Source organism: Coturnix japonica, chromosome 9 (genome assembly GCF_054131305.1).
Source record: "Coturnix japonica strain WE chromosome 9, WE-NBRP24, whole genome shotgun sequence".
NCBI lineage: Eukaryota > Metazoa > Chordata > Aves > Galliformes > Phasianidae > Coturnix > Coturnix japonica.
Genome location: NC_140671.1, coordinates 8535735 through 8560486, shown reverse-complemented (window position 1 = coordinate 8560486; position 24752 = coordinate 8535735). Strand labels below are relative to the sequence as shown.

General features: G+C 42.6%; 2 protein-coding genes and 2 long non-coding RNA genes across 13 annotated transcripts in view; 1 reads left to right on the top strand and 3 right to left on the bottom strand.

Moving 5' to 3' along the window:
* Window positions 1-308: 308 nt before the first annotated feature.
* Window positions 309-16090, bottom strand: RAB35 (RAB35, member RAS oncogene family). Of its 2 annotated transcripts, XM_015877962.2 has the most exons (6): window positions 15660-15828; window positions 11722-11772; window positions 10855-10978; window positions 3711-3835; window positions 3497-3621; window positions 309-2949 (listed from the first exon to the last, which is right to left on the bottom strand). In XM_015877962.2, the coding sequence occupies exons 1-6, from the start codon at window positions 15820-15822 to the stop codon at window positions 2821-2823; spliced, it is 717 nt and encodes a 238-aa protein (XP_015733448.2). In that variant the 5' UTR covers window positions 15823-15828; the 3' UTR covers window positions 309-2820. The 2 variants fall into 2 exon arrangements, with proteins under 2 accessions (XP_015733448.2, XP_085412318.1); XM_085556192.1 differs by lacking the exons at window positions 10855-10978; window positions 11722-11772 and having other exon boundaries at window positions 15660-16090.
* Window positions 15993-24263, top strand: LOC107321242 (uncharacterized). The gene is made up of 3 exons (XR_001558510.3): window positions 15993-16132; window positions 21811-21875; window positions 24046-24263. It is a non-coding gene; the product is annotated as an uncharacterized LOC107321242 (long non-coding RNA).
* Window positions 16339-18372, bottom strand: LOC146759671 (uncharacterized). Its single transcript, XR_014949210.1, has 2 exons — window positions 18202-18372; window positions 16339-17534 (listed from the first exon to the last, which is right to left on the bottom strand). It is a non-coding gene; the product is annotated as an uncharacterized LOC146759671 (long non-coding RNA).
* The window catches only part of GCN1 (GCN1 activator of EIF2AK4), a 38682-nt gene continuing 33786 nt past the window's right edge, over window positions 19857-24752 (bottom strand). For 6 of the 9 annotated variants that reach the window (XM_085556115.1, XM_015877953.2, XM_015877954.2 and 3 more), the window contains 5 exons: window positions 24076-24172; window positions 23071-23219; window positions 22342-22446; window positions 21061-21279; window positions 19857-20548 (listed from right to left, as the gene is read on the bottom strand). In XM_085556115.1, the coding sequence (XP_085412241.1) occupies window positions 20423-20548; window positions 21061-21279; window positions 22342-22446; window positions 23071-23219; window positions 24076-24172 (696 nt within the window). In that variant the 3' untranslated portion in view covers window positions 19857-20422. Of the gene's footprint in view, window positions 20549-21060; window positions 21280-22341; window positions 22447-23070; window positions 23220-23266; window positions 23323-24075; window positions 24173-24752 lie in introns of those variants that run through there. The other 3 variants (XM_015877955.2, XM_085556112.1, XM_032447886.2) reach the window with 2 other exon arrangements.

Here is a 24752-nt window from a genome sequence, read left to right as displayed (position 1 = left end):
AAGTCCTGAAGATTCTCCCATCAACAGTCATACCTGAACAAGGCAGGCAGGAGAAAAGGCATCCTTCCATAACACTTGGGGGGTGCTTCCACACCACTTCTGCTTTCAATAGCCTGCTTGTGTAAACTGGCAACCAGCACAACGTCAGCTGCACAGCTCCTAGACAGATACACATGAATGGTTATTTCACCAGTACCTCCTTCCCCAGAAAGAAAACCCCTCCACACCCAGCAGAAGGGCTCAGCCCTGGCCTGCCACCCTCCACCTCCAGATGATGGACAGCAGAGGAAACAAAGCCTCAAAAAAGATTTGGCAGCTTGTAACCTTTATTTTTAGTTTTTTAAAATTATTTAAAAAGCATAATTAGAAACTTTCATTACAGAAATAATCCTAGCAAACCAGTTAGACATTCCATTGCTCGACATTTAGGAAACTTCACATCAGCACACCACAAGAGATGCAGTCCCCACCCCTTCCAATTGAACAGCCAGTGGCAAGAGCAGATATAACCACTCCTCTACAACCAGTATTAGGGAAAAAATCCCACTTCAGGAAGTTGGACACCTGGGTTGGCAGAGTTCAATTTGTGGCCACAAAGACCTGGACTCAAAGAGAACCAACCTTTCCACATAAGAGAACACTCCAGGTTTGGGTGCACCATTTCCTCATTTTATTGCATCGGTTCCAGTCATTTCAGACATTTCTTTACTTCAGCCTGTAAGAAGTTGTTCCTTCCTGGATCTGCACACTCGCTACCACCAGAGCCCAAAAGAAACACAGTTGGACCCTTTAATCTGAAAGTGGTAACTGTCACAGGACAGCTTCATTCCAACAGGAAGGCTTTGAGGACTGACAGAGCTCCTTCCTTGTGCATACACCACATTCAACATGAGAAAGCATACAGAATGACACCTGGTGCAACTTAAGCTGCCCCTTTCCACAGCTGCTTGAGTGTAACCATCATCAGAGCTCACGCTAGCAACGTCACCCCAACTCATTCTTTTTCTTGGGTTACCAATACAAGATATGTGAAGAAAACAGATGGGTGAAGGCAGCTGGAAATGTACTCCCAGCACCTGAACTGATTAAAAATGTGTTTACACATTCATTCTTGGCATTTAAAAAAAAAAAGAAGTCTCCAAAGTGATTGACCGTGATGTGATTGTATGATTAGGGCTCCTACCACAACCAGGAAAAACCTTAAAAAAAAAAATACAGACAAAATAAGTGACTAAATTTTAGCCTCTCCTGGGGGGAGGGGGAGGAAGGGAGAGAGGAGGGCTGATCCAGAGCTCGTGGACATTGGTGAATCACATCCTACCAAACCAAGGCCAGCAATTCCATCGGGCTCACTGACAAATGGAGTAAGTCTTCCTTCAAGGTCTTAAAGGAAATCGAATCTTCCAGGCCTTTTCGTCATCTTAAAGAAAATTCTTCATTATTATTTAGGCAATTATTCAGGTGCTGAGCACGTACATTCAGCCCAGAAATCTAATACTTCAATTACACAAACAATCTCTCCACCTTTAACTATATCTATCCAGGGCAACAGACTGAGCCCTTGTTTTCCCAGAAGAGCCAACATGGGCAAGGAAAACATCACTGGGCACAGCAAGACCAGTTTGTTTTCAAAGGTGAACCCCCAAGCAAGTTTTCCATTTCCTTACATTAAAAAGCAATCCTCATTTCTAATAGGAGAGCCCTGGGAATGATCCTGCAGCTGCTTTCATTTTCAGACATCAATCCGGAACGGCTAGATTTATTGTCATGCCTTTTCTCACTGAAAAACACAGCTTTGCCATCAAAATTCACATTCACGTTCAGATCTCCTATTTGCTGACAGGACAATGAGGAGAAAGGGGAATTGTTGTGTTTTTTTTGGCAGAACCACATGATTTTTGTTCTCAAAAGAAATGGACCCTCACTTTGGACTGTGGCAGAACCAGAAGCAGAGGCCAAAGGAGTTTAATTTCACCCTTTAAAAAAAAAAAAAAAAGTTTTATCCAAATAAATCCCACTTCTGCAGGCTGGGTGTTTCGTTTTGTTTTTTTTTCAGTATCTTGATACAAATGGAAGGAGAGCGCAGGTACAGCTGAGCTGCAGCACAAGAAGATGAAACCCAAGGACCCAGCCACAAACCTGGATCGTGGCAAACTGAAATTCAAGGCCCCAGCAGCAGCACCAGCTGTCAGCCCAGGGGCTTGAGAAGAGAAACCCCAGGCTCCAGCAACAACACCTGCGATCCCGGTACCTAGAAAAAGAAAGCCAGAGCTCCAAGTAAAAGCCTGGAACTCTAAGTGAAGCCATAGGCCCCAGGGGCACCAGTTGCCAGCCTGGAGCCCAACAGAAGTGAAGCCAGAGACCCCAGGAAGCAATTGCTGCCAGCCTGAGGCCAACTTGAATTAAGAACTTGGTACTATTTCATTAAAAAGGTGAACTCTGCAGTCCATGATTGGTTGACATTAAGAAGGCATAAGCCAAAGCAACAACAGGGAGGCGAGGCTGGTTAACGCAATATACATTATATACAAACTCTTGGGTTAATTAGTCCACTTGGTAGGCAACGTCCTTTCTTGTCTACAAGGCGCACTGGAATGAGCAGGGGAGGAGAGAGGGGCAAGATTCCATCCGATACCTTCTTGGCACTGAAGTGGTAAGGTGCCAGCGCCTCTTGATAGAAAACATGGAGAAAAAAAATAATCTTTAAATAACGGCACAAAACTGAGGAAGTCCTCCCAAAGCCTGTCCCAGTGGAATTGCCCGAGTCTAGCTGGAAGGGCTGATCTGTCAGAGCAGAGTCTCTGCAGCAGGGGAAGGGCATTAGCAGCACCGCTTCTTCCTTTTACTGTTCTTCGTTAGCTTCACCACATCATTCTGTTGCTGCTGTTGCTGCTTTGCTAAGTTTTCTTTCTTTGCTCGCAGAACTAGCTCTGTAATGCAATTAAACATCTGCAAGAGAAACAAGCAAGATCAGACCACCTAGGAACTAAGGCTACTCATCAGGGAGTTGCTTTAAAAAAAAAATAAAGTCCACTCTTAAACTTTCCAGTAACAGTTCAGAGACCTTCCCCAACCTACCAGAACACACCAAGCTCATATCAGGTATCCTCCAGAGTCACTTCCAAGCTACATCAGTAATGCTGCTATCCCCTTTCCCAAACCAATAAATAAAAACAGGTGAGTCTGGCAACTGAAGCCTAGAGTGAAGAGTGAGCAGTTCTAGTGTAAGTATCCTCCCCAGTGAGACATCTTTCTTGAGAACAAGCCTAGTATGTTAGAGCTGTAAAGCTAGTAAAAATACAGTAGGGTCTTCACTTTGCTTCTCAACCTCTTCCAAATGCAGTCAGATATCTCTTGTCACACTACCTACTCACACACAATCTGAGCGAAGCATTTTATCTTTCTTCCTCAACAGAAATAAAGTAACCCTTCCTTTTTCCCAAGCCAGCATCTCCAAGTAGTTATTTTCCATACTCTGCTCCGCATATTATATTACCTCTTCCACGTTAATATTTTCTTTGGCGCTGGTCTCAAACAATTGGATCTCCATCTGCCCAGCAAATTTATAGGCATCTTCTGTTTCTACTACTTTTCGCTCTGGGTCATCATTCTTATTCCCCACTAGAAAAAAGAAAGGAAAAAGTCAGCGTGGTACTTTGACAGGTCTGTCCACTAAACAAGATGCTTTAACTCTCTGATGAATAACTTACCTAGTATCCGGCAAACATCATCACAATTTTGATTAATTTCATGCAACCACCGTTTTACGTTCACAAAAGATTCTGCACTGGTTACATCATAGACAACAATGACTCCATGCGTTCCTCTGTAATACCTACAGGGCAGGAAAAGACAACAAACGTTAACTCAAGTTATGCATCACCTTCTCAGCTCTTGCACTTAGTTTTGACAAGATTCATAATAAATCCCCAAGTCAAGGCAGTCAAATGCCCCCACTTCATGGAATCACCGAAGCTGGAAAAGACTCTTAAGATCATCTAGTCCCACCATCCACCTATCACCAATATTTAGCCAGCAAAATGTGCATCTGTCCAAGCCATGGGCTCCAAAAGGATACTGTGGGAGGCAGTGTCAAAAGGCGTTGCTGAATTCTAGGTAGACTACATCAACAGCCTGTCCCTCATCCATCACGTGGGTCACTAGATCATAGAAGGAGATCAGGTTGGTCAGGCAGGACCTGCCTTTCACAGACCCATGCTGCCTAGGCCTGACCCCCCCCTGTTGTCCAGCACACGCCATGTGTGTGGTCTCCCTCAAGATAATCTGCTCCATAACCTTTCCTGGCACCGAGGTCAGGCCGACATACCTACAGTTCCCCAGACCTTCCTTGCAATCCTTCTTGTAAATGGGAGTCACACTGGCAAGTGATTCCTTTCTAATGGAAGCCATTTAATTCTTCTAGATCTAGACTTCCCTGCTCACTTAGTCCATTCCAACAGATTTCAAAGCCCAAAGCCTGTTGCTGACTGCCTTGTTCATGCTGCCAAATCCCTCAAAGATGACAGCGTCTCCTGGCAATGTGAGCAAAAGGCAGCATTGCTCCCAGCACGCCCTCAGAACTGGCTGTATTGTGAACCTTAGCTCTCCGTCAGCCACATCAACTCCCTGCAGTAATTTTGTTATCTGTGAAGGATTACTTCCAGATTAAAATCTCCAAATATACTCAACCCCCAGTCACAGTTCTCTTGAGCTCACAAAAATTTCTGTCCTGTTGAACAACTGTGCTCCAATCACACCTTCCTACTCAACAGATCTACTCCATATGCACATTCAGTGTGTACTGCTACCTCCAGCCATTAAAAACAAGCTTTACTTTGGTTTATTCCTATTAGACCTGAGCAATCAGCACCTCTAAGAAATAAGTAATAAAGATACAAAAACAGAAAACCAAATTCAAGTTCCAATGTTACCACCTTCACAAGGCTGCTGAAGGCAGGCAGTATGCCCACCATAATGAGCTATATAAAGCAAGCTGTAGATCCTCAGTTTCCAGCCATATTCCCAGGAACACCAGGTATTTTCTCTACTGCAAGTTTGGCACCTTAGACCAATAAAGAGTAATTGAAACAGCTGACAGAAAGGCCTTCACCAGTATCCAGTTTTCATATTTCACGTAGCTTTATTTCTTCCTCATCCACCTCTTCTTTCTTATAATTTATATTAAGATCCTTAATTAAACAAATGCATATGAAGCCTTAGGAATTTCCTTTACACTGTGATAGTGTTTCTAGAGCTCTACCACAAATACTTACTGCAGCAGACTCCCTTCTGCTGCATTTTAGATGTGAGCTGTGACCACCCCGGCTCTGATAATTTCTTACAACTCAGCAAAATTCAAGGCTGTTTAATCTAATCCAAAGGTGCAACCTTTTAGAAGAACTCAACGTTGTCTCACTTCTACCAATATACTCAAGCAAGCCATTGCAGTGATAGTCAAGGAACATCAGCGCTTCTCTGTGATGAGATGCATACTCTGCAGGAGTAGAACCCATTCCTCTTGCTCACCTGAGTGCTTTCAGATGCTTTACCAGACATCCATGCATGCACACCCATGTTCCTTGGCAAGAACTCAGGTGAGAATTATTTACAGCCAGTAAGAGGCCCTGCACTATCTCATATCCTAATCCATTCCCAATCAGTTCCTTTAACACCTGAAAACTCGTTACAGCGCTGCACTTATGCTTTACTTAGTTACAAATTTATATCCTTTAGAGAAAAAAGCATTCCACAACCTTAATCCACACATTCAAAACCTCCCGACAATACTGTTTTATGTGACAGTACCAGAAAGGGAAAGAATCTTGATCCTATCAAAACACTAGAGTTCACTATATATGGACTTCAAGCTCACCCCTGTCCCTTCATAGTCTTTTAATTCAGCATCTCTGAGGCTGGCCAACCACTTCCTCCCTAGCTCTGAGCATCACGTTCACAAGACAACATTTGGCCTTTACAGAAAAGCAATGGCTCAGTTACACCTACGCAGAGCTGCTTCACTCTGCTGGGCACACCACAAAACCATGCCTTGTATCCCCGTCATCCAGACCAGGGACCCAATGGAGGCAGCATCCTGCAGCTCCTACCTTGCCCACGCACCCAGGTTTTCTTCTAAGCAGAAGCATATGGTGTTAGGGAGTAGGATAACAGGCACCTTGCACATATAGGTCCCCATCCTAACACACTGTCAGCACACAGTCATTTACTTCTAGAGATGAGAGCTGTGGGCTGGGCCATGTAGCACAGACCACTATGACATTCAAAAGTCTGGAGGAGCTGGGATCTCCTAATATCACCAGCCACCTCATCAGAAATATCTTCCTTTGTGCAAGACAGCACCTCCTGACTCCTGCTGAGTTCCTATCAGCATACATTGCTTCTATTTTTGGAAGAGAGATTTGCCTGGCGCATCCTTCTAGAAAGGTTGCCAACCCCTCATTTACACTAAAATGCCACTTTCCCCATTGGCTGACATTACCTTTGAGCAGCTCAAGAGATAAGACTACGACTACCTTTTATTCTTTAACTCCTAAGCCTTAAAAGTATAGTTGTTTTGTTGTTGGTTTTTTAAACAAAAAGCTAGCCATGCTATTTTCTCTCATTTGTTAGATACATCCTTGTGTCCTAGATAACATTTTAGGCTTGACAAGTACAGCAAAGATGCTCCAAACCCAAGAGCAGGACTGCACTAAAAAATACAAAATCTGGCTTATCCTACTCCATACTTCAGGTTTCAGAATGATGCAGTGCAGAATTGCTTTTATAAGAAGTTGTAGGCTTTGGCGAGTAGAGAACAGATGGGGCTTGCAGCATTCAGGGATAAGGACGTGTAGGTTTTGTGCTTTTGGCAACCAAGAGGTAGTTTAGGCTTTGGCACTAGAGAAAGAATGCCTTAACATCTTCCCATCCACATCTCATGGAAGACGGATACTGTAAGAATGAGTGCAAAAGAGAAATGAAGTCTTCAATTCCAGAGTCCAGCTGAAGGACTACACAACTAACTGATGGTAGCTTTCCTCTGTAAGGTAGTTGCACTCTGACACAGCCCTTGTAAGAGGCAGCATCTCCTACAACCCCCACTGACAAACATGTTAACAAAGTTATTCGTTTTTAGAGTGCCCAAGAAATTATTCCATTTTGATGGAAGACCTAAGCTATTTTCAAATGTCTATGCAGTTGGATGCTTGGTAGCACACAGCTATCTTCCATGCAGCTGGAAAACCCACATATATCTAGGGGCCTTAAACATAGCTTTGATGTGGAAAATGATTAAAGATGATAGCATTTAAGTTGAAATAAGCACCAAAGTACCCAAGCAGTTTGTTTTACCTACAGGATTATAAAAAACTGCCTTAAAAACAATACCTACTAATATAGCTGAGTTAAACCAGAAAACTTTTAGAACTGATTAATCAAACTGATAACATCCTTCAGCCACCTGCACTCCCCTCCCACGCCCTCAAAGACCACCTTCCTAAACAAAAAGGAGCATCTTGACATCCATTGGTGCATTCTCTGCCTCAAGATACCAGCAAGAAACCTCTTAAATTTCCTCCACTAAACGCTTCCAAAGATTTACATCTGGAGACCTAGAGACTAGTTTTGTGAAGGGAAATCGATAAGTAAATAACGATAGCTGACCAACTTGAAAGACAAGTCACTGGTTAAATCCAGCATCTTCGTTTGTATTCTACTTGTCTGTTGGATACCTTTCCTTGTTTTTCATTCCTCCAGAAGTCTAACTGATTCCAGAGAATTCTAATTATCTATTTTCATATTCACCTTTTTTGAGGAGTGTCCTGGAAGCACATGTACTGTCAGAGGTCTGTCTGACTATCTTTTGGTCACCATATCTGTCTTACAGCACATATCAGCTCCATCATCTCAGAAAGCTTATCCCTATCAATGTATAGGGATACATACATACATACATACATATATACATACGTGTGTGTGTGTGTATGTGTATATATATATATATATATATACATATATGGAAAAAAATTTATCTGCTATCATATAATAACTATAACATAAAATTTTAATTCTAAAACCAGAGTCCTGAATCAGAATAAGAGCAGTCCAATTGCAAATAAAGTACAGAACCGAGTAGTTCACACACCTCAAGCGTTTCTGCTAATGCAACAAAGTGGTGGCACACACATCTCTGTTGAACTGAAATCAAATGTATAGTTAGGATGAAGTTCCACGCCAACCAAATCCATACAATTTGTCCTCTCCCACCAGCATGTAGCAGCCATCCCAGTTCTTTCACATTTAATAAGCAGTAAAAATAGTGGCTGTCTTTTATAATTTTCAGTCTGAAATTCTGATGTTTGACTTTCCTCCATTTCTGTAGAATACTCTCAATTATTTCTATATTATTTCTATCCCTTAGCACTTTTAATCTGTTCTTCGGTTTCTGTGCCTGTAGTCAAGTACAATTAAAACAACATAAGAATGTTTCCCAATTTTTTATTATTAACTTTCTACTGTCTCAGTCACTTTGCAATCCTAGGTCTAAACTGCAGCACTTCCAACTTATTACTACTATTACCAAGTGGACTCTTATTTCTGTCTTGTTGGCCTTGTGTAAAGGCACTTCCAGCCTACAGTAACACTGAAGGAACACATTTTCAACTCTTAAATTCAATCTGAACAGTCATTGTAACAAAGACTTTACATCACTCAGTTGACTGCACCCCACCCATGATGCGGTGAGCCAAGCCCTTTCATAAATACTAACACCACAACTCTATTTGTTTGAGGCTCAGTTTGGCCTCAGCGAATCAGTTCCTGTATCACTTTGCCAATAAACAGAGAGAGAGAGAGAAAAAACCCTTTCTAAAATCAGAATCTTGTTACGTATTGTTTTCACAGGTGATACATTTAGGTCAAGAGTGCCCCTGGAAAAATACCAGGGAATGCTACACAGTCACAGCAGCCCACCCAGCAGCAAGAGAAGCCCTCACCACAATGTAATCAGCATTGTCAAAGTGTTTTCCTCAACAGCATAAATGCACTCCAACAGAGGAACTTCTTTGCTTACAGCTGCACAAAGTTCAAACCTTTCTTCCCTGCCACACAAGATTCTGTAGCTGCTTTACCAGCATTAGGCCAGGAAGGCTGCGGCCTTCACTTCCCTGAGAGCATGATTTGTACTTGTTCTGGCAAAACATGCAAAATAAAGGAAGAACTGAAGTCAAACAGGTCATGGCACAACTGCCTCCAATCCCTTCAGATTGTCCATTTTCTACTGCAACTGAAGAAAAAAAATCCATCAAATACTATGCAAAGTCTGACCTGTAGCTATTCCTGTTCACAAAAGGAAGCCTCTTTTCCTGGTATTCCCCATTCAGTGCCGGATACCATGGCTTTTTAAACTAGCTGGCATCAGCCCCTCAGCCCCATGAACCAACACTCATTAACACAGCTCTGAATTGTGTCAGGGAATCAGAAAACAGGAAGGCCCTCTGCTGACTCAGCACTAATTGGGGCACTGCCTGCCCTGCATGCACAGCTGATAGGAGCTGCAGTAGTGCTTTGCTTCCCTCCCCTCACTGCTTCCTGCCCCAGACTGCTGCAGTGCTGAAACAAAAAGTGATGTCACACACAGGAACCCTACAAGAGGTAACTGAGTTTTTTCAAGCTAAACGTTTAGGAAACAATGGAAGTAACCCAGTAGTATCTGTACAGAAGTGTACAGGAAAGGGGCGGGGTACACATGCCCAATTTTACCATTCCTAGCTGTTCAGGCATAATAGATGCAAGCAATCCCACTGTTTTTATGTCTGAGTAATTGAATCAATACACCAGCTAAAAATGATCCTCCTCTCAAAATGCAGCCAAAAAAAGATAAAGAAGTCAGACATCAGAGACGAAGTGAAATACCTGAGTCTTTCAAGAATATATGCATTTTTTAATACTCAAAGGAAACAAAAGTTCCACTTCCAAAGACATTTCACAGAATCACAGAATCACAGAATTACCCGGGTTGGAAGGGACCTCAAGGATCATGTAGTTCCAACCCCCCTGCCCGGCAGGGCCACCAAACATACACCTTTACTAGATCAGGTTCCCCAGGGCCCCGTCCAACCTGGCCTTGAACACCTCCAAGGACGGGGCATCCACAACCTCCCTGGGCAGCCTGTTCCAGGACCTAACCACTCTCCTAGTTTCTTCCTACTCCCCTCAGCCAGGCATTAGCAGTCCAAACGTTTGCTGCAATCCATTTACAAACACATTTTATTCTTAGTTCCCACTGCTGCAGCTCTGGGTGTGGTTTGTCCAGGAACAGGAAAAGCTGCGCACACGCTGTTCGAAAGGACAATGAGCATGAAACTGAACCCAAACCAAGGAAAAGGTTAACTTTGTGTGGGTGTCTGCTTCCACAGAACTGGACACAAAGATAGCCTCTAAAACACATTTGTTCTAGAAGAAAGATATCCCATTCTTAGTCCCCTAAGCTACTCAGTTAAACAGCACAGAGAAATTGCACCCACACTTCTGCAGCACGTTCAACCAGAGGATGGATCTTTCTGGGCAGGCTTTCAGGATAAGTTTTCTAGTATATGCAAACCAGTGAAATAACTCTGCTTTGAGAACTAGAAGCAGAGGAGTAAGACAAAGCTGTCACAGAAACGCAAAGAATGCTGAAGAAATCTGAAATCTCAGTTTCAAGCTTATCCAGAATGAGACCACCCCACCTGCCCTAAACCAGCTGAGAGAAGTCCCACTACACTAATAGCAAAGCCATCATTAGCTGATCAGCTGCAACATTAGAATATCCCAGCTACAAGTTCCATACACCAAGCTGTAAGTCACAGTTCCACTCACGTTGATGTAATAGTTCGGAAGCGCTCCTGTCCAGCTGTGTCCCAGATCTGTAGCTTCACTTTCTCTCCATTGATCTCAACCGTCCGGATTTTAAAGTCCACTCCAATTGTGGTGATGTAGCTGCCTGAAAGGATAAGTGAGAATGTAAGTCTCGTTTATTTGTATATCTCAAAACACACTTCTGACCCCTGTTTGGCAGCAGCTTTCAGACTGGGCAGGACAACTTTCCCCCCCCACCATCTGCTCATCTTTTAAAATGCCCTCTCAGGTTATGCTGATTTGGATATTTTTATCCACAGATATTTTTTTTCCAGCCATAAAACCACATCTTCCAGGCCATCCTAAAAACTGTTAAATGTTGAAATACTATTCTTCTATTGGCGGTCAAGAGTCTACACCTTCTATCTTTGTATCTTAAGTAACTATGCAAGGATTCTGTGTGGAAAAATTCTGAGACAAAGCTTTTCCTCAAATGCTAATGCAATTGCTTGTTTTAATACAGTCTGTTCTAAGAGTTTCCTCCCAATAAATTAGCTATGTCATAAATGTAAGTGACTGAGCTACAATATTCAATCAGCCTAAATCCCAAGGGGCCAATGGGAAGTCTGCACCGAGCACTGATTAAGCTAAAACACCCAAGCTATTTCTGGAACCATGTCAGTATTTAAATACCGGGGTACTTTCAGCAGTAAGAGAAGATCAAACAGGATGGCTTATACAGGCCTGTAGCAGAAGAAGCAGAGCTAGAAACAGTGTATCCCCAGTACAGCTACCAGCATGCAAATGTAGCACAACAGCTCCTTGCCAGCCAGGAGCCCCAGAGCAGACCTTGACCATTTCACTTACCCAAGTCAACAAAATACTCACCTGAGAATGTGTTATCTGCAAAACGCAACAGCAAGCTGCTCTTGCCCACACCTATGACAAATAAAGACATTGAGAGCCTTCAATGCGGTCATCTTGGATGTCAGGTAACATAACAATATTTTAACCACTCACTGCATTTACTTTTTAAGTCAGATCTTTTCTCAGCAGATACCTCAGCACCATCCCCTTTGAGCAGTCACTTCAGAACTGTTCTTGAGGATTTGACCAGCTGTTAAGTAGCACAGTGCAGTTACTCCAAGATGTGGCATCCTTCTTGTGGCAGCAAAGGGCTGCTATGGGTTTTATGTCCACTCATTTCTCCAGACCTCAGCAAGCTCAAAACAGTATTTTTAGAATGAGTTGCAGACCACAGTTCAAAGAGGTCTCAAGGGTCTAATGACCAAAAGCCATATTATGATCCATTGGTTTATGTTTGCTCCGGAAAAGTCCAAAAATGAGGATGCCCTGCTAATTACTGAGTGTTCAGAACACTACTCTAAACTCCTCTGTTGAATTTCACTTGCACATCGGGCTTACAACACTGCCTACCTCCCATTCATCTGTGCTGAACAGCAGTGGAATTTGGACTACTTAGATAATCAGACCAGGGTTTGGTACTATAAAGCTTAGATTATCATGGCCACAATTTAACTGAACCCTGAGCCAAACAGAGGAGCTGTTTGCTTTAGAGCACCCAAAAAAGGCTTGTTCTACACTTAGCAGGAAGGATACACACCTTTCTGAAGTTGTACCTTTTGCCAAAATGTTCTACTAAACATTTTCCAACATGATCTGAGCATCAGCTTTGCTTTCCCTAAACAACTGTTTGCACCCTGATTACACCCTGCTGCATGGAAACATTTCTCACTGCTCTAGAAACAAGAATCACAAGAAATTCATTCCTGCACACCCAGCCAAGGGAATCTGGGGATCAGAATGCTTCCAAGTTATTAACTCTGCATAACAACTCTTCTGTAGCTGTCCCTTCCACCTCCCTCTTCCTCCCCCCCCCCCAACCTCCCTCCCAGAAAAAAAACCTGCTACAGCATGAAGAGGAAATTCAAGTTCACCAGGGTGATTATCTATTGAATCTTCTCAGGTAGAAGTTATTTAAGCTAACTATTTTGATGACGTATAACTTCAAAGTTCTTCCCAACATCAGTGTTCTAAAGGTAGATGTAAAGGCTATATAGAACTCTTACATTTATATATACACAAACACACACATATATAGAAGCTGAAGGTGGTGAGACACTGGAACAGGTTGCTCAGAGAAGCTGTGGACGCCTTGAGGCCCTGGAAGCACTCAAGGCCAGGTTGCATGGGGCTGTGAGCAACCTGCTTAGTCCCTGACTATAGCAGGGGGTTGGAACTGGATGGTCTTAAAGGTCCCCTCCAGCCCAAAGCACTTTAAGCTCATATGAATATTTCTTCTCTGTTCACATCCGAAGATAGATGCCAGCAAAAAAATGGAACAAAATCCATGGGAAAAAATAATAATAAATTTAAAAAAATAATAATTAAAAAAAAAAAACAAAAACAAAAAAACAACCAAAACCAGCATTATACCAGTAAACCAGATCTCAACAGCACTTTAAGTCACCATACATTCAGAGATGGTTTACTCATTTCTCATAAAGGAGAGGGGAAAAAAAACCCACAGACATAGCACATATATATTGAAGATACGTCTCAGAGCTCAAAAAAGGCAGCAGACCAGCTCCCAAAGTTTAATAACACACTAGTTCTTTAGGAAGAGCTAATCCCATGCAAAGTGCCAGTCAGCTTAAAGAAGAAGAAAATACAAGTCTTCAGCAAGTACCCTGCTCTCTCATCAAACCGCCTTCGCCTCCAGCTTAATAAAAAGAAAATAGACGCTGGAACCCACAGACATGTCAGACCACAGCACTTTGTGAAGAGGCCAGCCTGCCCCAAGCTATGCTGCAGAGCTGCATGGGCTGCACATGACCACTGCTCCGTCAGCCTGTGCACTGCAGTATAGACTCAACCTCATGCACAGCTCTCAGCTGGCTTCCAAAGAAGAGAAGCCTCCCGAGCTCAGCAAGTTCCTTAAGCTCCAGATGACAACGATCACACTGAACATACGCTGCCCCTGACCCGCATGCTGCAAGTGCTGAGAAACCACACTCTTCTTCATCCTCTGCTTCCTACATAGAGTTATTTGAAGATCTGAAGGGAGAAGGATAACAGGGCTCCTGGCTTGCTGCAGACAGTCAAATGAAACAAAACACAAACAGCCTACTGACTTGGCAAAATCAACATTAAAAGCAAATTTCTGAGCCCTGTTGGTTTCTAAAACCCGTATCTTCCTGAGCAGCGAAGCAAATTAAAAAGCACAAACGAAGTGACACACACACAAAGCACTGATCATCCGGGTTATTTTTAAACGTTTGGAACAACTGAGATTAACAGCAGCTTCTCCAGACGATGTGATCTAAAAACACACAAACCTACTACCCTGGACAAATTTGCTTACAGAGGAAAGTGGATGAAACACTATCATTTACCCAGATATCAGTCCACTTCCTATTACAAGGCCTTTCTGAACAGCAACAAACAAGGCAAACAGATTGATGTGTGGAAGCAGGGACAAAGCATTACTGTTGTGGTAAGCAAAAAAAAAAGAAAAAGGAAAATCAATCTCCAGACTACACAGTGAGATTTAATTACAGCAAAAGAGAACCTCATACAGCCAGACCGTTCTTACAGCACTTTTCTCCTCTCTGGATGCAGCACAAGGACTCTGCACAGTACGACTCAGCTCAGACGTTCCATTTAATTGTTCAAGACAAGTGGAAGCCTTCCTCAGAGTTTTCACCATCCTGTTTATCTTGCCTGAACAGTTTGGAACTCATCAACAAGCAGCAGCGTTACTGCTTTACTCAGAAAGCAGCATTTGGTTTTAATAATCCACGAGCTCTCAGAAGTGCCCAGGGTTTTAAGCTGTTCTGAAGCTCTCAGCCTTTCTTCCCATTCCCGTCTTAAAAACAGCCTTTTCCTTCTTGCAGACACAGTTTAGCATAGAATAAAATATTTTTACATACAGCAAAAGCTTCTGGAGGTGACAACTGCCAAGAGCGAGCAACGCTGCGTGCTGGGACCTGCTGCCTTATGGACCACACCTCTATTAAAAGAAGAGGGTGGATGCCATCTACTCCGGCTTATGGAAATGTAACTGTGAGCTGCTGGAGGGTTACCAGCACTGAATGGGACCGAGGGTGGGATGGATCTCCCAGCCCCACATCCTAGTCCAAAGCACTGGGCACAACCTGAGCTCACCGCCGGCCCTCCAGAAGTTTCTGAAAGTGCTGTAGAATCATTCAATGGTTTATTTCCAAAACGTGTAACGATCCTTTCTCTGCAGCTCTCCCGGGTATTTACACACATACCAGGACTACAAACGCTTCGATCTCATCAAGGATTTAAAGAAACGTCGAACTCCAGAACTGAGATTTCAGGCAGTCCCGAGGGACGGCTCGGTTAATAACGAAGAGTTAACAGCGAAGAGAAAGCGGCGATTGCTGCAGTGCAAGCAACACTGCCGGGGCCTTTATCTCGGCCACCTCAGGAGGGAACTCCCTCCCATCCCGACAGCGACCATCCTGCGCCCCACACACACCGATGTCACCCACCCTTGGCTGTGGCTGTGCCGCTCACCGCAGCATCCCGCACCGCTCCGCACAGCGCTGCGGTCCCCACAGGGTGACACAGCCCCAACCCCCACACACATACACACTCATACACACACACATACACACACACACACATACACACTCATACACACACACATACACACACATACACACACCCCGCCGGGCCCAGCCCGGCCCCGCCGCCCCCCTCAGGCCCCGCCGCGCCGCGCAGCCCCCGCCCCTCAGTGCCTAAAGGCCGGGGAGGGTCGGGCCGCGAGCCCTCACCGCTGTCGCCGATGATGAGCAGCTTGAAGAGGTGGTCGTAATCCCGGGCCATGGCCGGGAGCGGCGGGAGCGCGGCGGGAGGGAAGAGGGGGAGGGGACGGCGGCGGGCCCGGATCCACTTCCCGAACAAACAACCGGAACTGACAGCGGCACAACCGCGCATGCGTCTGAGCGCCGCCGTAGGCCTCCAGCTGCGCCGGCACGCCGCCGCGCATGCGCAACATCTCTCCCTGCGGCGCGTGCGCGCAGCCCGCCCAACGCGGCTTTGAGCTGCGCATGCGCGCTTTCCCTGAGCTGGGTGGGGCGGGGCGGTGCCGCTGGTTCTCCTCAGGACGCCATGACAGTGCCGGGAGGGGAGTGAGCGCCCAGCCTGAGTCCAAGGAGAAGTGATAAGAAAAAGCCAGGACCGGCGGCATCTTCAACCTGGGGTTCGACCCTTGGGGGTTTAATGCAGAGATCTGCTTATGATTGGGGTAAGAAAGGGCGCTGTCACTTAGGTGGATGCTGACCAGAGGTGCGCTGGTCTCTCTGTGGTTTCTTTTCCACAGGAGCGTTTCTTTGTGTTGGTGTTTCGACTCCGTTATTCAGGACTTCGTTATTTTTCAGCTCAAAAATAAACGACAACAGACAACACACGTCCTTCAAAATAATTCCTCCGCCAATTCGTGTTTAGCAGAAGTTCGAACCAAAATAATGACTCCGTTTAATTAAAATATGTGTAACATTAGAAACGTCAGCTTTACAGCTCGCTGACAGAAGCATCTCATTAGCATGCACTGGGCTTCCAAGTGAGAGCTGGATCAGCTCTGAAAGAACACAATCTTTGCCATCAGCTGAGCCCACAAAGACCCTCAGGATGTACCTGCAGCTTTTGGTGTCTAAAAAACTGCAGATTCTTCTGGGTTGATGCATCTGAAAACAAACCAAGCCAGTATGGCTAAAATAGCATCTCTAGGGTGAATAGCATCTCTAGGGTGAATAGCATCTGTAGGCATTGCCTAATAGAATACTTCTGATTGAAAACACAACTATGCTTTTAGTTAGGAACATTCCTTGATCTTAACCTACAGAAAAGTGTTCTGTCCTGTCACGTCCGCATCCTGAAATCCATTTGCACCACCTCCATGTCATGTTCCTATGCAATGGACTTTACAGTTCACATGTGTAACACACCACACCCAGGCTGGAGTGCTACCAGACACAAGCGTGTGCAGTTCTGCTTTGATACCCACAGAAACACTGTTGGAGAAGGGTTTGCAGCTAGTCCAAGCCCAATCCAGGTCAAAGGCAACATCTCCTGTCTATCTTATCTATACAGCGTTTTAGCAGCCCATCAAATAACACATCCCCCCACGTCACGATAACCAGTGTCTCCTTCTACCATTATTTTTAAGCTTATGAAAGCCCATGTAGAAAGCATAAGAAAGGAGTCATTTTGCCAAATAAAACACTGTATGCAACTGGGTGACTTACCTTTAAAAACTATCACAATATTTGAATGTTTTGTTTTCACATCTGTCTCTTTTCCTCCGACTTTTTTTAACACCTTGTAAGATAAAACATCGCGCTTTCATTTGTGATCTTCTTGAAATACACACAGTTCAGCTGTCACTCAGAGACAGCTGCTTGACAGTTCAAAGACGTTATTACAGTCAGTTGTGGGGAATAAAAATGGTCTTAGGCTGACAACCAGTATTTTCAAGATGTTTGAAATGAGAGAAAAATTAATTCCTCAGTCTTTTAAGTTGGCACCATCCGTTCATCATCATTCGCGTCGTGGCAAAAATTATGGGTATTTTAGCTCTGATGTATTGCATTGCAGTATAGGAATGACTTGGTTAAAAGTAGCTATCAGAATCCAGATTCCGTGTTGTGCTGTAATTGAAAAATCAGCATATTCTCAATAAGTACAAGCTGAGTCCCTGCCTTTTACTCTTCTCTGTCAGGAACAACTAAACTGAGCGCAGGAATCCAGCTGCTATTTGGAAAGATGAATGAGTTTTTTCCACTTCACGTTAGACAAAGTTAAAATACAAATCTTCAGAATGCCCTTAACTCAGTTACAAAAGGTAGTAATTGACTAAAATTAATACGCCAATTGAAAAACCTACTTGACTGTGATTCTTCAACGTGTTCAAGAAGTATCAGGATCCTGGAGAAAAACAAAGCTGTCTATGACTGCGCTCAACCTGCCGTGCCTTAGAAAATCTTGCACATTTATCTTCCTTCTTGCTTATAGCAGCCAAAGAAGTTATTCCAGTACAACTACTGAGCTTTTCCCACCTATTTTTTCCAGGCTTCCTATTTTGTTCACTTCTGCTATAGCGCTCAGTACTTTGGCGTATGGCAGTTTAACTGCTGTTCCTCTGTTATCCTCCAAACACTTCACCCACTGCAGATGAAATTAATCAGTGTTACAAGGCTCCAAACCCTTAAGGGCATTTTTAGTTTTCACTCTGATTATTTCCAATGCAATGCAAAAACAGAGTTTAAACTTGAAAGGATAGCAAATAAAAAGTACAAAGATGAATTAGTTGATTACCACTCATCCCTGAGACTTAAGACTGCAGAAGAAGATGGCAGATAAACTTTTGCTGCCCAAGACTGTGTGTTTTAGTGGAGCTGCCTTTAGATTACACATTAATCTCATAGACAGCAACACACGGACTGAATTCACTGCTTTGAGGGATATCCACCAATACTTGCAAGTTTTCTTCTCGGTGTAATTACTCACAGCACTGTCAACACAGGCAAGTAGCTTTCCACACTGAAGCATGACTGGTGCAGCTCATTACTTTAATTAATTACCTGGATGAAGGGATAGAGAATACATTTTTAATCCGTACATAACAGAAATCAAACAGATTTGCAAGTATTCTGGAAGGCTAACTCAGAATTTAAAACCACCTTCAAAATGCAGCTAAATGCTATTTAATATGTGGACTACAGGTTCAATAAGACCAGCTGGAAAGTGGTGGAGTTTTATAGAAAGAACGAACAGCATTAATGCAAGATTGGACATAAACAGTGAAAGAGCAGATTTGTAGCCTGGATTCATAACTGATTGCAAAATGTCTGCTATTGCAGCCAAGTCTCTTATGGGGACAGACAGCAGCGTGTTGCATAGAACCTGCAAAATGATGTTCTCCAGCAGATCTGATCCAGCAGTGGACACTACAAGGCAACTGTGAATCTGAATGGAACAAATATGAAGAGCAACGAGATAGATTCAGAAAAGCTCATCCACAAACCCTAGAAAATCCAAGCTTGTTTCATCCATGAATGGGAACACTGCAGGGATAATGTGGCTGCTGCACAAATGAACTGTTTTCAGTGCCTGTGGGAACAGGACAAACAGCAATGGACTCAGATAGCAGCAAGGAAGGATTTGATAGCCACGAAGTGAGCTCTAACACTCCAAAGAGTGTATATAATGAAATAGATGGCATGAAAGGGTTATGGAATCACGGCAATTGGCAAATCACTTCTAGTACAGCGTTCCCACGTAGTTGCATTTTATGCTCTCAAATGTCATGATTTGTAGCATTTTTTTCTCTCCCATCTTACGGCTGAACCATCCAGTTATATCTAAGATCACTGCCCCACTTGAAACTGTAAATCATAACACTTTGGTTTCTGAAGAGCAACCTTCTTCTGTGTAGTTCCATCAATCAGATAGGGCTCACTTTAACATGCAGAATGCAAAACTACATTTCTCTTTAAAAATGTCTATCCTGCAAAGCAATTTTCCCCACTATTTCCATCAAATAGCATATAAGACTTCAGTCAATTAAAGAGAAAAAGAAGTGACTATTTGGCCAGATGGAAAAAAAAAATACTGCTTTCTCAGAGCAGTGCAATTCAATGACAAAACCCCTCTGCGTGTTGGAAATGCCAAATATCTTCTAAAGCCTTTGAAGACAAAAATAGTTTTCACAAATTGAATAAAAAGCTGTATATAGTTCAAAATACTCCAGAAATTAACAGGAGTAATTACAAATTTCATTAAATGTCAGTTCTAGCTTGGTTTTAAACCCTAGCTTTTGCAAAAGGGCTTATATAGATTACTGCACTACACACTCTATCAAGTGTATGCCTTAAAAAAAACAGTCTATAGACTGTATGTCCAGAAAGTAAATCATGGTATTCATTTGTTGGCAAATGAATGCGTAAAGAGAACAGTTTACACCAGAAGGATCAAAGTCAAAGCCTTTATTAAATGTTCCTTCTTTAATCAGACTGCATTTAATTCCCCCCTTGAATCTGTGATTTCTAAGGCTGTTTTAAATACTGTGTTTTACAGGGATCTTCACTCTTCAGAACCGTCACAAGCAGCAAGTTAGCAGTACACAAAAACAATTCCAGCTTCACAGGGTCTCTGGAAAAAAACAACAGTACTTCCAATACCGGAGTTTTGGCACACAGACCCTGGAAAACAAGTAGATTTCACCAGAGTTTAAGCCTGATGTGCTCTAACCACATCTCACAGTTGGCCAAAATTTATCAGTATAGATTAGTATCTCTGTTTCTTGTGCATTATCTACTTCAAAAAAGGGGACCAAATTTTCAAATTTCAGCTATCGTGGGTCTAATTAAGGCTATTCTGGTATATTTGATACTAAAATACTCTCTGGGAGTCCTGTTCATGAAATCCCATCAGAATTAACATTTTCAAAAATGAAAACATTTAAAGTCGGTGTTTTGAGTTGAAATGCTGATGCAGCGGTTGGGTCAGTGTTGTTTTGTCTTCGGGAGCTCGACGATCACGTCAGTATAGTGTCATCTATCTGTTCATCAGAGTCAGCCTGGCCAGCCAGCTTCTTAAGAGATCTCCTGCAGCTTTCATTGAGAAGCTCCAAGCTGGCTGCATCTAAAATCTTGGAAACAGACTGTGGAGGGAAGAAAACACCAAATAATCGATTTCTTATGACACACCATTCAAAATAAGAGCAAGTTTAAGTGCCTTACAAGGTGTATTTATCTGCATCTTTGAATATTCTCAAAGCCTTCATCCAGTTTTATGATTCCAGACATGATAACTAAACCAGGTGGAGGTTTGCAATAGGATTATAAAAGTGACAAAAGCAATAAACTACCAGTCCTAGCTAAGGCAACTACAGCACAATATGGCTTCAGACATTAAACACAGTGAACACATTAAATACCTTGACTTCAATAATACCACACTGTACGGTTGTGCAGCATGACATAACTTGCATACTTCTTCAAAGCTTACCATAAGAATACTAATGAAGGCTTTAATGCAAATAGGAATATCCCACTCCACCTATTTCATAAGAGACTGCCAGCATGTCCTGAGACTCCAGGCAAATACTCACACATGAGCAGAGCCACCTGACACAGCCTACTACCAATGATTCTGTTTTCTTCTGTCTCATACCTCAAGCACTTGTTCACCCGCTCTCATCTTCAGAAGGTTAACGATGGCTTGGTCGCTGTAAGCTCTTACACTCGTGTTTTTGTCTTTTGTGTTGTCCAGAAGCGCTTTGAGGATTGGTTTAATTGTCTGAGGATCCAGTGCAGGAAGGTGGTTTTTATTTGCCCACCAGATCATTTTCTCTGCAACTAACTTTATGTCACTGGATGAGTTCTGGAGACACTGAAGGAGACAAAGATGATTTTAAGTTTAGACATACCAAGGACAAGGTACTGAAAGCACAAACTTACCTGGTTTTCCTCACTTAAGTACCTTTAACTACAACAAGTAAATGAAGTAGCCTTCAATTCACAGAGTTTATATTTCAACAAAAAATCTGCTTTGAAAAACGGTAAGGCTCCATGTTGACTTGCACTTATGGTGGATTTTCAAGTAAATTTAGAAGAAATTTCAAATGTGAAATGTAACACATTTTTATTTACCATAACGTTGGCAGACAAATTACAAGGCGGCAGCAGCTTGTGTGCTCCACCACTACCCCTCACTCTGTCATCCCTCATCTTTTCTAAAACTTTGAATACACTCTCATGTTCAAAATTCAGGTTCTTCCTGCCCCAAGGGGTACTTTTGTGGGGAAAAAAATACAGAACAATAGCAAAAAAAAGGAATTTTTAGGTAGATTTTCAAATAGATATTGATTGAAAAGAAAAAAATAATAATAAAGCACTAACATAATATTGCCTTTCCTTCCAGGCTCTAGGAGCTGCTCCCATTCAAAAAAATAGAAGTCTGAAAGTACTGATGCAAAAGCAGAGAAGGTAAGGAGTTAGTATTCAACAGCTTTCTAACAAAGCCCCTTTGATCTTTATCAGATTTTAAAAACAAACTGACACCTGCCCCTCTCTGCCCCCTCCATGCTTTTCTTCCCATCTCTGTCAGCTGCTTGTTACTGCAAAGGAAAACAATTATTCACACTGAATCAAAGTTTACCACAGAACAAGTCAAATTTCCACATTACAACAGAGATGGAGGTGTTGTGTTCACAGCTGTAAGGCAGGCTTGTAAAATTATTCTGTTTGCTTTGGAACAAAAAACACTTGTATGGATCTCCAATTATCAAAGTAGTTACAGCTTCTCAAAATAAGGCAACTGAGGTTTCAGTTTTCATGCTGGGTTACAAGGGTTTAACTTCACAAAGTAAACCACCATAAATTAGTTGAAAGCAAAATTGTATTGCACTGGTTAAGATCAGAGAAGAATGCCTGGTAGCATAAACATTCTTACCTTAATAAAGAGGTTGGAAAGTTTTGGAGGCAGATTCCCTCCTTCTTCCACGTGGTATTTCATAAGAAAGCCCATCCCTCTGATGCCACTGACTGCAATGGGTATCTTCAATGTAAAAACAAATGTGTGATATGATTGATGTTACTACAGTAGAGTTCAACAATCCTTATAACTAGTTATAACCCTATAACTAGGCCCATGGACTGGTGCTTTTGCAAAAGGCTGAACGTATCTGTCAAAGAACTGCAGCATGCAATGCATGAAAACTGTGTAATGTTATTGGACAAAGAGGATGAAAAAATCATGACGTGATTGTGAGCCACACAAAACGACATGGCAGGCCCCACATAACCCACAAGTTACTACACTACATTATTCATTCAACTCTATTCCTTCTAAAATGAAGTATTTGTTCATCTTGTAAACCTGGCCCGTGAATGAGAACTTTAATAGAGCAACAGAAGTGGAATTTACTCCCAGTGAAAGTTACTCTACCGTTGAAGATTATTTAATCTTCATCTTGACAGAGACCAGCAGTCAAAGAATCAGAATCACAATCATGCAGTTTCACTATAAAACTGCATCTAGTCAAGAAAGAACATTCAGAATACATTTTTATTCTGTTTTATTTGTTACATGTATTTCTGTAATACTGTGAACCTGTGAGCCTTTTGTAACTACTCCCACAAGCACTTGAACAGAACATGCCCTTTCTCAAGCAGCACTTACCCTGTCAGCGGTGGCATTGCTGAGGATCATCTCCAGAACACTGTTATAGTACTTGGGGGAACACAGCCTATAAGGAGCAACATTTACAGCCACTGAGAGGGCCAGGCTTCGTCCATGTCTCACCATCCAGTCAATTCCAGAGATGTCTGCTAGAAACGGCAGAAGAAATGGCTCTAAGAAAGGCTACTGTATCCATCTGAGAAAGCATTTGTCAGTTTGTCAGCCTGCTTCTACAAGAGCAGCATCTTTCTCCTTCCAAAAGAGACATATAGTCTGTACTATAACACAATACCTCTATCAGAGAGAATTCTCTCTGGACTGATATTGAAACCCAACACACTGACTTTATGCCATTGAACTGAGTTTTTCTGATGATACATATAATCACACCCACGTCACTTGGTGCATGAAGAAGCTTGACCATAAGCTTTGACACCAATAAAACTGTAAAAGTAATCTGTAATTTGAAACCAGCTAGTAAATTCCCTTTTCAATTCCATACAGCACTATAACACTCACAACCACTACAAGGTTCCTACAAAATTCATGCTTCTGACTGATTAACAAGCAAATCAGTTAATTCTCCAAAAGCATCTGAAGCCATTAGATGTTGTCTGCTATAGTCATGAGCCAATTTGTGATCACGGTCTCATCAAATAAAATGGAACAGCCCTCCCCCATCCTGCCTGAACGTACCATCACCTTCCATCCACTGTGAATCAGCACTAAGGAACTGCTCAGCCATGCTGGTACTTGCATCAACTCACCTGAACCCAAATCCACAAAAAATATGGCAAACCCAATTTATAATTGTCACCTTGTGCTCAATGATTTTACCAAAGTGTAAGAGCAGCCATGAGCAAAGAAAAGTACAAGGAAATCTAGAGATTTGTTTAAAATAAAGAGAAGGAACCTGAATAATCACAAAGTTTTCACAAACCACTGGCTAAGAATGTATTTTCTCTTGCTTTTTAGACTTAGTCTTGACACAGTAGCTTCACCTACCCAGTAAGTGCTGGTGGAGAACAATATTGAGCTCCTCTTCTGACAGAAATGCACAGAATTCTGCTAAGCAGCCAGCCGAAGCCATGCGGGTGGCATCCTAAATGAGGAAAGGAAGGAAAGAGTAACACTGGTTGAGCTCAATCCACATCATGGACAAGCAGTCAGACAAGCAAGGGACAGAAAGATGAGGAGCAAACACTCTTTGCTCCTGCTACCTGTGGATTTCTGTCATTTTGCCAGGTTTGTTGTACATAATGAAAGCCTCACATCCAGTCAAAAAAAGCCAGTAGAGATTATAAAATTACAGGTCTCATACAAACCGTGACTTGTTAAATGGAAAAGTTATAAAGAGGAAAGTGAGTATTTTAAAAGATATGTTAAGAGTTGCATTTTGATTCACAGCCCAGACAACAAATATTACTTCTATCCATCTCTGCATAAGCTTATTGCTGTGATAAGATTTTACTTTTAAACTTCCATACTCATGTTTGTTTGGTGTGGTTCTGCGTCTATAAACATCTGCACTTCTCTACCCTAACACTTAAAATCCAGCGGGAATTTTTCAATTGTTCTATTTCTATCATGCCAACAGTTGTATGCCTGCATTGCACATACTGAAACATAAAGACATTACCTGATTATTCAGTCTCACAGATGATACTATTGCTATCTGCCAT

What these genes read in the sequence shown, in the direction of transcription:
- RAB35 (XM_085556192.1), bottom strand. Translation starts at nt 16,075, where the DNA reads ATGCCGCCGGTCCTGGCTTTTTCTTATCACTTCTCCTTGGACTCAGGC. An exon ending in GCTCATCATCGGCGACAGCG is followed by an intron (nt 3,836 to 15,659) that starts GTGAGGGCTCGC and finishes CCTGCCCTGTAG; the next exon opens with GTATTACAGAGGAACGCATG. An exon ending in TGATGTTTGCCGGATACTAG is followed by an intron (nt 3,622 to 3,710) that starts GTAAGTTATTCA and finishes TCTTTTTTCTAG; the next exon opens with TGGGGAATAAGAATGATGAC.